Raw genomic sequence first — 14,145 nt, 5'->3', positions numbered from 1 at the left:
TACCGGCGTTTGAAAAGGTTTTTTTTTTTTTAATTGCAGCCGGGGTTGAGACCAACTGTACTTTTTTTGTTCGAGTATTTTTAAAAAAGAAAAAAAGGAACTTCTGTTGTCATGCAATCCATGGCTTGTCATTGAAGCGTCACTCTGAATTTTGACGTGTTAAGTGAGCTGGCAGGCGCGAGGTGTCATTGAATCAATCGCAAATCGACGAACAAAACGTATGAGAAACTTGCTGCCAACGATGTTTCCATATCTGCCCCCTGCCCCATCTTTCTTCGTCTAGGTAAGTTGCTTCGCTGTCAACTCGTGACTACGAATATGCTGAAGAAAGCACGAATAAGACGCATGTGAACTGGATATGGAATCTCGTCTATTGCGTAAAGAAGTCATTGCCGTTGCCTATGCACTCCCGACATACTTTAGCGATATCCGATAAACGTGAGGATTATCAGTCGCACATAAGAACAAAACATACGTATACTACATACGTTGAAAAGCTGCGCCTCCATGGCAACCGGTTCATGCGCGGCTCCGAGATGGGGATAGTATCAGTGGCAGTAGTGTATTTTGGTTACCATGAATAGAAATTTCCATCGTCTTCTTCCAAGGCTTCCATGCAGGAAACTCATCTAGGGGATGCAGCAAGGCCGGCAGGGGGCCCTGCGTGCCAGCCCTTCCTCTCCGGCTCCCCCATTTCCCCCCCGTTGCGCGCATGCGGAACGCATGCAGGTACAGGCGGAGGATGCCGAGAGCGAAAGGGATCATCTCAAAAAACAGGTACACAGGCACCCCATGGACGCTTGTGAACGCGGGGCTAGGGTCCAAGAAGGGAGTTGAGTTGCAAAGTGTCACCAAGGGTGACGACAGTCTGTCACTTTGGGGAGATGTGGAGGCGATGTCGTCCACTTCCTGCGGCCTGCGTCCCTGGTGGTGGTGGTGGCCTTTGACATGCCGTATTCCGCTTACGGCTCCAACCGTTGGAGTTTTCGCGCGACGTTGATGCTTGTTCTTCGGACGACGTCGACTGCAAATGGTAAGGCGGCGGGAAGGCCGTTGAAGATGGTGGGTAGTCTAATTGCTGATTCAGCGGGGTAGATGGTCCGCGCAAATTGGAGACTTCATGCGTTAATGCGCCCGGACGAAAATAAAGAACGGGAAGAGAGAAAGAGAGAGAGAGAGGGAAAAAGGGCACCCCCTGTCTGTCCCCCCCGGACGGACGACCAGATGTTCAGCACCGATGCGATGGAAACGCCCTCCCTTGGATCGGTAGGGAGCGGCTAGTTGCCCTGTAAATATTGCGACTGGGGCGGGTTAGTACAGAGATGATAAAGAAGGGTTCATGGCCAATATGTCGACAGCGTGGTCGAGATATTGCCATGGAAAGCGAACGCGTTTCCGTCTCCCTCGGGCGTTTTTGTCTGGGTCCTGAGATTACGAGCACGGAACGAAACGTCATCGGCCTGCGGCATCCTTGGAGATGGAGTCGGGATGGGCTTAAGGTGCGGCTGACAATGGCGACTCATTTCGTGCTGGGCGTCTCTTGGCCCAGGCCGTCGGGAATGGGGGCTCATTCTGGCATCCTCGTTGGACAAACAAGGGTTCGGGAAAAGCAAAGTACGGCAAGGAGCGGACGTTTTTGGTCGTGGAGATGTGGCTGTTTTGGGGGCCTAAATTGGCGATCTGAGAGGGTCGACGCCGCACGCGAGCAGATGTGGAATGAGCCACAGGGCGGCGCATGAAGACATCGAAATAACTTCTGGGTCATCCCCCGTCGACTCACTTGAGGCTGCACTGCATCGGGCGAGCGTAGGGACGAACTATTGGGCTTGGTAGGTGGAGATGAAGCAGCCCGGAGATGGTTCTGACGCTGGTTTTGCTACTGTACTTTGGTAGGTAGTGGACTTTGCGTCGTGATTGCTGTGAAAAAGTCCTTCTCGGCATTTATCCAGGAGGTCAGCCGAAGCCGGCAATTTCCTTGGCTAGCTCGCCATCGTGTCGACATCCTTCTCCTCTTCTCAGCTGATGCGAGGCTGGGACGCAATCTTGTGTTTCCGGTCAATCGAGCCGAAATGTGCGTGGTGGCGTAAGGTAAATCAAACGTCTTGTGAAGGGACTGTCGCGGATCTCAGGAGACGCTCGCTCGGAAACGGTAGGCCGGCGCAAACCCGCGACATGTTTGCAGCTTTAACCTTTAGCTGGCGGGCAGCTGTTGTAATTTGGACAGGGCTGGTTCGTGAAGGATACCCGAAAGGAAAGCACTGACCAGTTCCCTTGAACTAGAAACTGGGTACCAAACGCAGCAAAGAGGATGAAGACTGGCAACCCTGAAGCGCATTCAAGGTTGTCCTGCTGTTTAGCACAGAAACCCACCAAGTTTAGTGTGAGTTGTGACAACCTCGGGGATCCCTACCCGGGTGCCTGCAAACACCCAACGGGCTTCTCCAAAAATCCCCAAGAGCCAAGCGGCAGTAAGGCCTCGAGACAGGTGGGGCGGAGCGCGGTCGGCGGAAGCGATTGCTAGCTTCAGCCCCGGCGGACGGGCTGGAAACCCTAGATTCGTTGCAAGACTTTGGTCAAGAACAAGCCGCGGCTCTTTTATGTAGCACAAAGTCATGTTGCGGAAGTATGTACATGTGGTGGGTGCAGTATGCGGGGTGTAGTAGCTACCTGGCCTCGGACAAGGCAGAGGGGGGATACGCCATGTAACACAAAGGCAATTAGTAACATTGTTACTGAAAAAGACGGCTGCCGCTGACCGCATACCCAAACCGCCAAGCGGTCGGAGGTTCATCAAGCTTTGGGCTGAGGCGACACAGGCCCTTGGAGGCTAGCTAGGCGGTGCACGGGCACCGCTGCCAGACGACCGAGGGTGGTCGTATGATGCCCCGTCTCTGAAGCGCTGCAGGCTTTTTCGGCTCGACTCCGGGGAGAGGCCCCTCAGGTAAGACCAAGAAACGACCGCGGGTCTCCCTGGCTTGCAACAACGACTTGTATACAGGCACAACGCCGGCTGTCATCCGGTGTTTACCGACGGTCCGGCCTCATGATTGTGGAAGAAGGTTTGCGACGGGTTCGAGCGTCCAAGACCAGGCGAAGAGGGTGATCCCAGACACATGTAAGAGAGTAGGAAAAGTATGTGATGAAAAGACGATGCGAAAGCGAGGCCACAAAGCGGCGTCATGTTCGTGGGGGATCGTGGTCCAGAGGATGGAAGACAAGCTGAACGGGGGGAGGGCGTAGGACGGATCGGTACGTCTGACAAGTCCATGAACGTGGGCGAGGACGATGTGTCGCCAGTAGTCGCAATCGCAACCCTACCGACCACTTACTTCCCTTTCTGAGCCGAGCTACCGAGATGCAAGCCATGCGATGCATGCAAGAAGTCAGCCTGGCATACTGTAAGGGGCTCGCATGCTGCAATGGATCAGTCGAGTGCAGCGGTGTCGTCGCCGAGATGGATGCCGGGTAAGGTAAGTGTTGACGTGCTTGGACGTTCCGGGGGTCACTCCTCAGGCTTCGGGGAGGGTGTTGACTATTGGCAATAGCAATCTATTTCGATGCGGGACAAGAACGATGACGAAGATTACGGTGCTCATCTGGGCTTCGGATTGTTGGTTGTTGCATGTGCTTTGGCGATGGCGGGCATTGACGATGGAAAATAGGGAATGCCATCCCATCCCATCTTTGCGTGTCCGACATAAGATGAGAGTAACCTAAGGCAGCCGACCTCAAATTAAGTTGCCTTGGCTTTCTTGGCCAACTATCCGTACCCATTCTTGGCCTAAGGCAGTGTTGAACGGGAAGGAACTACCAAACATGGCAGTTCTATTTCGTTCTTACACCTTTACCATAAATTTTCTTTTCCAACTGCTCGTTCATTCCTTCCGTCTCTTGTGCCCATCTCATCCCAATCCAGATGCGATGCACACACGTAGGGCAGGCAGGGTACGGCAAGTTAGGGGCGAGCATCCCGCGCTACCTTGCCGTTCCTGCCATCACTTACAGTCCCGGACGTCGGAATTTGTGAGGAACCCGGTGTCAGGGCGCCCCTTACCTTACCTAAGGTGCCTCCTCCCGTTCTACATCAAGACCGGGGGGGGAGAAGGGGCCGGGCTGAGGATCAGCGACGAGGGCTGAAGAAGCCGTCGTCGAACCTTCCCAACTTGCTTACCCGAGGCGGCTGGGCAGGAACAGGTCGATACCTACGGATACCTGGGCAGAATGAGAACCATGACAAGTGGAGGCAAGAGCGGAACACTGCAGTACCTTAACCCAGTTCGGGAGTGGAGAAAAAGAGTGGGCCACAAACCGAGGGTTGCTGCTTCCGATCTTTCACAACGACCTGACACCTCATTGACGCGCACCCGCCGGCCCCATCTGTCAAACCATCGCGGCTACCTTAACCAGGCAGCCTGCGAAGTACCAGACAAGGTACCTTGCCTGGCCTTGTAATTCGTACCTCAGTGTGCCTTGCCTCGCCGACACACGTCGAACCTCGAGTCTTCGTCCTCAATGCGGACTGTGTCTGTTCCAGCCCGTCATTTGGACAGTTTGGGCCGACTGTAATGTCTCACATCGACTGACATGAGGTGATGGAGATGACCATGAGACTAAGGGACCGGTATCTAGATCGCATCTTCCACTTTCCTGGGAGAGACAAAGAGCCGAGACAAAAGTCTCGGCATCAGGATGGCACACCTGGGGAAAAGTGAATATCGGTAACCCATGTACCTTTCCACCTGATTTCCCAGCAAAGTGACTTGGAAGTGACATGAACTTGACCCAAATCTGAGACCCAACCAACCTAACGCAACCACACTTTTCTCGTAAAAAAAAAAAAAAATAAACATCAAGACTGCGGCGTGCCGGCAGCTTCAATTTGGACCTGCATTTATCGCATTTTCCGTCATGGTGCTTCCAAGATTCGCAATCTCTTCCTCCTTCAATCATCTTGGACGCAATTCCTCGCCGCCTGCCTCCCATTCTCTGAGGTCGGAATTACGTACCTCATTTGTTAATCCTGACCCTGTCTCTTTCTTAGGTTGTCTCCGTCTCCGTCTCCGTCGCTGCCTCCTCTGCGGCCTGCCTCCTCCTCCTCCTCCTCCTCCTCCTCGTCTCATCTGCCCATCTGTCATCCGCTCCGTTACTGCGCATCTAGAGACCCTGCATTTTCTCCAATCTCCACCTTATCACCACACATCATCGCCGACTCCGTCACCTCCCAAGCCCTCCTTTTGCGTGTGATCGACATCCCCGTACCCACAGAGTCGACTGACCTACCCACAGCCCAGCCATCTGATTCGCGGCCCTTGCCCTCCTCTTCAGGAACCGCCCCAAAAGATCCCCCCCTAGTCGTCGATTTCAAATTCCAAAATGGACCCCAACTGGAGACGAAGGAATAAGGTGAGCACACGCTAGAAAAGAGTCCCACTCCTTCTAGAAAGACTGCCCGGGATCCCTGGATCGCATAATTGATCTTTTAATTGCCAGGTAGGCGTGAAACGCGTTTCCTTCATGCGATACCCGTCTGACCCCTGCTCCAGCTTCAAATCCCCCCCCCTTCCATGATCCGTCATGTCTCGACGAGGTAAACTTGGCCGCCAGCGCCAGCCGCATCTCGCCCACTCGAGCCAATTCTCCAACGTACCGCCAAACTTCGACTCAGCCATCCGTCTCCTTGCCGTCCGAGTGCCCTCCTTCGTCACCCTCCCTCCACGTCTTCGTCCCAGGTTCCTTCGTCCAAGCGCCCTTCCTACTGGTTCGGCCCTACTCTCCCTGACGAGCCAAGGCACTTGCAACCCTCGCCTTCGCCCAGCGGCGGGAAGAGCGAGCCTGTCGAGCCAGTCCTCAAGTCCTTTTTTTGACCGACCTACCATCGAGCACCAAGGGCCTGGGATGTGCATTGAGTCGCACAATCTCCTCATTGCCGAAAGCCGGGGTTCTTTTGCTATGTACCGTCCTCCTGTTTACACCCACCACATTCCCGGCTCGCGGTTGGTTGAGAGGCGGATTGTACGGTCGTGTGGGAGGCTGCGGGAGACTGTGTGCGCTGAAGACGCGCACACAGTCTGGTAATCTGGGGATGCCTTCAAGTTCGTGAGAAAACTAGAGGAGCTCGAACTCCTGGCGACTCTGTGCACGTTTGCGCCCGCCCGCCCATACAAACAGACGAATTATCACTTCTAGCGAACTGCTATCATCCCATGGTTTCGACGACGGCACCATCGTGCGACCTGGTCGTTGAGTCGCACACGTCCCAAGTCCCCAAAAAAGAATATCCTCATTAAAAAAAAAGTTGTTACCCCACAGGCTAACCAGTCTTGTCTGGCCCGGTGGAAGTCAACCCTTCGGCCATCCCATCTAGTCGACGCGCGCGCCGCCCGCCTGGTCCAACAGCCGCCGCATTGCCGAACCTGAACCTCAACCATGGCACCGCCGTCATCCTCATCTCGGCCATGTCCATTCACAGTCGTGTTACTTCTGTCTCTGCGTCTGGCATTGGCATTTGCCTGTGGGACCTGCCAGATTTGAGCGTATCGACATCGAGGCGATGGCCGACTGACAAGCCTTCTCCGGCGTTTGGGACGCAAATCCCCCTGCTGCGGACGTCTTCACATTGGATCAGCCAGGGTTGTTTGCCTCCTGGGACCACTGCATTTCTCTTCCGAATCGATTCCGAAGCTTTTGACCGGGGCTTCGGGCGTAGGTGCAGGCTCTCACTGCCACTGGTGACTGCAAAAGGATCAGGGCTAAAAAAGAAAAGGGTTTTTTTTTTCTCTTACTGACGTAGCGACGAGCGGCTTGAGCTGGTGCCCTCCGTCTTTCTCACCCGGTAGTCCCTTGTTCTCACCCCTCGGCAATCTGCCCACTAGGCCGAGTGGCTGTTGCAACCTTACCGCCTCTCTGGCCCTATCGCGTACCGGAGCGGCGATTTCTCTTCATGGTTCTGGTATACCCTCCCTATATCAGATATACCCCCATCAGGGCCAAGGCATGACTTCCCGGTGCTCATCCAGCCATTTTCTCTCCCAAAACCTGCTGTTTGCCCCCCAACAGACTCCACTGTATTCTCCAGAATGGCCAGAATGGGCAGAGCTGTCCAAGTTACGCTGTTCGCTGGTGTTTTTCCACCCAAAGCAAGCCCCCCGTCAAGGACGGCGGCCAGGGGAAGGGTGACCCAGGGACTCTGAGCTTTCGAGCCCACGCACGCACACACACACACACACACACACATCCGCACTCGAGAGTCAACTGCCTTGGGCCAAGAGCTGCCACCCTGGTCCCTTTCACTATCCCCGGTGAAGCAGGGGGCCGAGCAATATGGGCGACCTTCTTCTGAATCGTTGTTCAGTTGTCATGCCCTTCCCAACCAGCGAGCGCATGGTAGGGCTCGTTTCAGCTTGTATCCCTCATTCGGCTGAACGTGTTTGGATTCCTTCCATGCGTTTTCCAGACCTCTCTCTCTTTTCCTCTCTCTGGGTTACCTGGCCTCCCTTTCCAGGGTGGTATCGAATCCATCCGGGGGTTTCTTAGATTTGTAAAGCTGGTCATTGCTTGTCCCCCAGCGGCCCTGTCTGCCCATCATTCTGGGCTGGCCACTATCACGCCCACCCATCGCCCGTTGCATCATCACCGCCGGCCGGGGGGACTTCTACTTCTATATCCGGCAGCGAAACCCATGGCATAAGATCCCCAAATTATGCTACCGTCGTCACTGGGCAAGGTTAACTTGAGTCTCCGCAACCTACTTGGGAACAGAATACGTCTCGCACATGGCGGATCGCGTATGTGCTTCAAGTCGGTGATAAAAGCGGCGGTAGTCGATGTACCCTCTTTCTCTCGCCTCACCCCTCCCATGCATACTTTCCCTTTCTCCTTCGTCCCCTTCCCTCTACCCCCAGAGCAAGAGTCCACACACGGCCCTCTAGTCCTCTTTTCGATAAGACACATCGGACGATATAATGCAGCCCTTGCCCACGTCCGCGCTTCCTGTCTTTTGACCCCTTCACTACAATATTACTTGTCCAGGGTCAAACGGGATTTATAATAAGTCAAGGGAAGATCCCGTGAGCTTAAACGGCGCGTGACAACAACCAGTTGAAAAAGGGTAGCATGGTTACCTCGACTTTTATTTCGTCTAAATAATTTTTTTCCCACCTTACGCCAGTCAAAGAGAACTATCCGTCCGGCCGTGCAGACAGACAGACAGATAGCTCTCCACCACCGGCAGACCAGTTTTACGAAACCGCAACACCAACTCTGGACTTATTTCTCGTCCATCATTATCATCATTATCCTCCTACTCCTCAACTTCCTCCTCCGCCTCCTTTCTCCTCAACAGCACTGCCGCTGTAAGCAACCTGATCAACACGACCACAGACTGTGGCAAGGGCTCGGCCATTGTCACAAGACGCCATTCTCCTCCTCATCCGCCACCGGCAATACCGCGAAAATTCTCTCCACACCTCCCGGGCACGAATGTTCGCTGAGTCTGGACGCGGGGTCTCATCACGGCGACACCATAGCGCTGTTACAGGATCGAAGTTCGAGAGACTACTACCACCACCATCGCGACCCCGCAACGTCGCACCAGCAGCCCTCCCCTCTCCCGACACCGCCTGAGAGGGCCTTCGCTCAACCAATTCTTTCACTTCAGAGCCCGGCGACCGTCCAGAGCGGTTCGCTCTGGCGGGACCCATGTGTCGGAGGCACGCTGGCGGGCAACTACCGAGTAGGGGACTACAATGTCGATTATTCTGCACAGGCGTCGCATCCGAGCGACCAGGGCCACCAGCAGCATGGTTATGACACGACGCCCTCCCATCATCACCGGAGCTCGCTCCATCATGGCGCCGCCCACACGCCCACTCTCCATGAGCCGCCATCAAGTCACCACTCCCATCACCCAGCCATGCAGCAGCAGCATCAGCAACATCCTCACCACTCTCACCACTCCCATCAGGTCTTAATGGACCCGGGGCACCATATGGGCCACGCCCGGCACTTGGGCCCGCCTCACTACGGCGCTCCGGGTCCGGTTGTCGCTCCTTTGTACCCTTCCATGACTACGCCTACACAATCTCATACGCCGCATGGAGCACCGAAAAGACCGAGACCGGACGAGCTTGACCTGTCCGTTCCCGGAATCGACCTAGAACAGACTGATCTCGAGACCATGCAGCAAACACCTTTGGGTACCGCCTATGCGCAGGCGGCCCAGCAAGTGCAGGCACCCACGCACCATCATCACCGTCTACCCGATACAGGACCCCCTTCTAAGATGATGCGGCGTGATGGTGACGGCGGAGACAGAGGCGGTGCTCCGAGCGTTGTGGGACAAGCAGGCATGCCGACTCCGGCACCGAGGCCAAGGGGGCCGAAGCTAAAGTTCACACCCGAAGACGACCAGCTCCTGATTGATTTGAAAGAGAATAAATCCCTGACATGGAAGCAAATCGCGGATTTCTTCCCTGGGAGATCGTCAGGAACACTGCAAGTGCGCTATTGTACGAAGCTCAAAGCTAAGACCACCCAATGGACCGACGAAACGGTATGTGCTCTTCCGTCCCCTGACTCCAATGCCAAGCAGTCCATCCAGCCGGAATAACATGGCAAGACGGCGCGCAGCTTTCTGACTTGATTTCTCCTCCAGGACCAAAAGCTTCGAACTGCTCTCCAAGACTACGAGAACGAGAAATGGCGCATCGTGGCTAACAAGGTCGGAACGGGATTCACCCCCGTTGCCTGCCGAGAACGCGCGCAGGAGTTAACGGGTGCTCCCTTATAGCATTCAATGTCTCCACCGGGAACTTCTGAGCCCCCGGCTGGCGACACCATCTACACGCAGCAGCTTCAGTGATGAAGAGGAGCTTGCCTTTAGCGATGATCTCCATCATGCGACTTGGAACGACACGACCCATCCAGAGCATCCAGATCGACCTCCACGAACGCCATCCTCCCACTTCGACTCAGCGAGCTGGTAGGGGAGGAAGAACTGCAATGATTTGCTCAATGTCGATTCATGTAACAACCTGGGTCAAAAAGTAGAAGGAACGCAAGGCCAAAGATTTGTGCCAGCTCTCACTGGAACCATTGAGGCCACACACTTCTTCTCCTTGTTCACTTCAGCTTCTATCTCATACCTGCGACTCTCGAGCGGCATAGTCCTTTTGTTTTGCTGGATTTCCCCATCCGCCTAATTCTAGAGATACCCCCGAATACTACAGGTCACCTTATTTTACTTCATCCTTTTCTCGACCTACTTCTTTATCTCGACTCATGACACAACGCACAAATTATAGATTTTGGGGGGCAACACAGCGAACCACGCAATATACGGCCTCTCAGCTTTTTTTTTTTATCTTTCTCGCCGCTCCTTAGGACGACTTTGGTTTTGTTCTTCTTTCGACGATTGTATCGACTTTTTCTTTTGCAAGCATCATTAGTCACCAATCCTAATCCCCTCGAAATATTGTGTACTCGGCGGTTTCCCTGCGGCATTTTTGGGGTTATTATACCGAGAGGCACGATTCAAGCATCGATTCTCGACGACGCACTCGTATTGAATCCAATGGGTGAAAGTGTTTGGTGGTTGGTTAGGTTCACCCATGCCTGGGCGTCTTGCGGATAGAAAGAGAAAACACAAAAGGGGGGAAAGAACGCACTTGGAGAGACGCATTTTGCATACAAGGCGGATGATAGGCGCGCGGTTTTCGCATTCATGACGATATCTGTTTTGTTTTGTACCCTTTTTGGCCTTTGTTTTTTTTGTTTTTTTTTTCTCCTAACCACTCATTATAAGCCCATGTATGTTTTTGTTCTATTTTTCTTTTCACATTACGCAAATGTACTTTATAGTTTTTATAGCTCTCTCAACCCCCCTTTTTTTGCTTCGAGCTTTGAGCACTTTTGAAAAATCCTCGCAGTCTGCACCGTGATGAGTGAAATGGTCAAGAAGAGGTACAAGTTGGGAGTTATATCTGAGTTTCCGTAACGATTATGTGAACATGAACGTGCCGAAAGACGGCAAGATCAACCTTTATTTTTTTCTTTTTCTTCTTGGTAGGATGTAGTGGGATTGTAACCAAATCGGTCTGGGCGTGTCTATTCGAGATTTCCATCAAGTATCCCAAAGTGGATCTCGGGACAGCTACAGTATGTGATCACATTTGATATCACACACTGCAAGGAAACCATGCGCCGACCGCTTCGGGGAGTCGGGGGAGATGGAAAGAAGCAAGACGTGGGCACAAAAAGCAACATGGCCACCCCCCTGCCCCCCTATCATCCGTCCCCATCTGGTCAGTTACATGCGCGGCGCATTATATGCCCTACCGTTGCGGCACCGCGTGCGCTCGACTTGGGTAAAGAGGCCCTTTTCGAGAGAGGCCCAAACAAGGCCTTCCAAGGCCCCCCGTCCCCCCGGCCTGTCTCTGGTCTTTCCCACATTAGCGCGGCCCTGTTTTGTGTGGCCTGGAAACGGCCGGAGGTTTTTTTCTTTTTTGGGGGGGCGATTTGGCATGCAGTTGGCGTGTGGTAGCATCTAGATTAATAATAAACCCGTTTTTGGCAGCCGTTTATTGCCTGCCGCCCGCGCCCTCGACCGAGTTGAGTAAAAGTCTGGGGAACCAGGCCAGGGGAGGAGGAGGAGGAGGGGTGGGTTGGAAAAGGAATCGTGGGCGGGCGGACGGGCGGACAGCGTGGTTGCCAAAAGTCGGAGAGGTGAAGGCTGTTTGTGGTTTCTTTTCAAGCGACGTTGACAAGTTGGCTCTTGCTTCGTTTCACGTCCCGTTTCTCTCTCACTATTTTTTTTTTTTTTTTTGCTGGTTCATTAACGTCAGGCTTTCTGCTGTTATTCAATGTTTCCCTACCTTATGTTGGGCTGGGCTGGCGCGTTCGCTTTGGTTTTGGGTCCATATCGGCTTGGCGAGTATTGGCGGGAACAGGAGCGGGTGGGGAGATGGGAGGGAAGCGGCGGGCAGGAGAGGGGGGAGAGGGGAGCGAGCCTGTGAGGGTAGGCGAGATCCAACGGTACGAAGAGCTCAGAGACGACGGCAGGGGTTGACAACAGGCCCTGCTTGCTTACCTACCTGCAGTGAGACTCTCCCTCTCTCTCTCTCTTTCTTTCTCTCTCGTCCCGGCACAGGGTTCACCACATACCCAGATGGGGACTGATGGGGACCGTAACGCAGAGCCTGATGTCTGTTGAGTCAACCAGGACCGGCTATTGAGCAGAGGGGGGAAAGGAAAGAAAGCTGCCCTGTTAATGGTTGGCATCTGGCTCCGCATGTGCCGATTTGGGTCGAGCAAGATTGTAGCCTCAACGACTTGTTGTCCTCCCCGCCCCCCTCCCCTCCATTCCTTACAATGAGCATCCTATGATCTGGATCTCCCGCTGGCTTCCAGCCTCCAGTCGTCGAATCCATTGATTACTGTGAGTGTGCAGACTTTCGTTTGGTTCTGCATCCACCCAGAGAGGCTGGTTTGGCAGCGGCTTCTGCTCGTTGAAACACTCGGCCCCAGGCTTGCGTTGGTTATAAGACCCGGGGATTCTGATATATCCCCCCCCTACCTAGTCATCTCCCAGTCCCCAGCCACCCGCCAGAAGGCAAATCCAGGGAAGAAAGAAGCGGTCAATCGCCCCGGGACGTGGCACGCGCGGTGCGGTTCCCACATGTTGTCATGCCCGGACCTCCTCTTTCTCCGCGGGCAGAAACGCAGTGCATGCACGCGAGGAGCGAATGAGTGGACGTGAGTCGCGCGGTGACAAGTGACGTGACGGGTACGCCTTGGTCGAGGAGGTTCCTGCATGTCACCCCCTATGCAGAGTGATTACCTGCATCACCGCATCGGGTACGAAGACCTACGCGGCTTTTTTCCAACAGTCTACGCGGGTCATGGTGGGAGCAAAAAAGCCAGGCCCTGGGTCCAGACGTCGGCTCTCGGCTGCTGCTTTGTGGATGGGAGGTTTACCACCAGACCGAGCCACTATCGGCCCCCCCCCCCCCTCCTTTCCAATATGGTGTCCGCCGCTGTATCATCAAGACATTTTTCTTTGAACACATTTAAGCTCAAAGATTTCGTGACTCCCGAGACCACTTTCTGATTGCGGGGGGGCGGCAAGTCGGACACCCTCTCGCACTTCGCGCAGAGAAGTAGGTAGTCGCGAAGCTCAGAAGCCGTCCGCGACGGGTGCGGTGTGCCAAAGTTTTTTCTGCAAAGACGGCTAAGCTTTTACCAACTGTGACGATTGTAATCAAAAAGGAACAAGTACCGTATCGCATGGCGCAGATCAAGCAAGCCAAAACACCAGGCGCCACGATGTCGCGGCTCGAGTTACCCACGGAAAATTGCCATGTGGTCATGCAGGTGACGTTTGAAAGAAAGAGAGAGGAAAACAGGGAGAAAACATTACCCGCTCTTCTGACAAAAAAGCCGAAACCTTTTTTTGTTTTTTTCCCACAACCCTGCCCCGTCCTATGCCCCGTCAGCAGCTCACTGTTTCTTCGGACGAATGTCAATGGGTTCGCGAACTTCATGCTGAAAAAGTTGACAAGCTCAGTGTATGAGACGTCCCAGGTGAAACTCCTGATCTGCGATTGATAGTGGGCCATCGCATGTCAAAACGGGCTAGACAGTGAGGATGCCCGGTATACTAAGCCGGGGGATGCTGGCCTCGATTCCTCGATCTCCTTGAGCGCGACCCAAGGGACATGGTTCATGTGTGATTTTCGGGGCGCCAGCATCGTCATGTCGCGGCCTAAGGCCTAGTTGCTGGCTGAAGTGGTTTGTCTGGCCGGTCAGTCGGCCGAGTGAATACCCCAATGTACTCGAGATCCAAAGGTGACATCGAATCGAAAATAGCAACAAAGTCTACATCGACGTGCTCCAGCTCTCTTGAATCCAAGATATTGCTGAAGTGGGCCAAAGTGTGACTTCAAAGTCGTTGTCAGGGAACCCTTGCGCCGGCCGTTCTCCCACCCGGTTCCTCCGTCTGCCAGCCCGGAAAGCTTGGATCAAGCGGCTGACTGAGCCGAGCATATGCCGGGTTTCTCCGGGTCCGTAGGCACAGAGCCAACACTGAGCAAGACTTTTTTTTTTTTTTTTTTTTTTTTTTTTTTTTTTTTTACTACTAATCTATACACC

At 54.0% G+C, this 14,145-nt stretch overlaps 2 protein-coding genes across 2 annotated transcripts; one reads left to right on the top strand and one right to left on the bottom strand.

The window, feature by feature from the left end:
* Nucleotides 1–5,414: 5,414 nt before the first annotated feature.
* Nucleotides 5,415–5,981, bottom strand: CORC01_00906 (uncharacterized protein; the record flags this gene model as incomplete). The annotated part of the gene is made up of 2 exons (XM_022612562.1): nucleotides 5,415–5,868; nucleotides 5,977–5,981. The coding sequence occupies 2 exons, from the start codon at nucleotides 5,979–5,981 to the stop codon at nucleotides 5,415–5,417; spliced, it is 459 nt and encodes a 152-aa protein (XP_022480723.1).
* A 1,791-nt stretch (nucleotides 5,982–7,772) lies between these two features.
* On the top strand, nucleotides 7,773–9,787 carry CORC01_00905 (MYB DNA-binding domain-containing protein; the record flags this gene model as incomplete). The annotated part of the gene is made up of 3 exons (XM_022612561.1): nucleotides 7,773–7,784; nucleotides 8,231–9,550; nucleotides 9,653–9,787. 3 exons carry the CDS (start codon nucleotides 7,773–7,775, stop codon nucleotides 9,785–9,787), a joined length of 1,467 nt encoding a protein of 488 aa, XP_022480722.1.
* Between the last annotated feature and the right edge of the window lie 4,358 nt (nucleotides 9,788–14,145).

Source organism: Colletotrichum orchidophilum (genome assembly GCF_001831195.1).
Source record: "Colletotrichum orchidophilum strain IMI 309357 chromosome Unknown Scaffold_5.1, whole genome shotgun sequence".
Lineage (NCBI taxonomy): Eukaryota > Fungi > Ascomycota > Sordariomycetes > Glomerellales > Glomerellaceae > Colletotrichum > Colletotrichum orchidophilum.
Note: the sequence above shows the minus strand (reverse complement) of the source record. Positions and strands in the feature narration are given on the sequence as shown.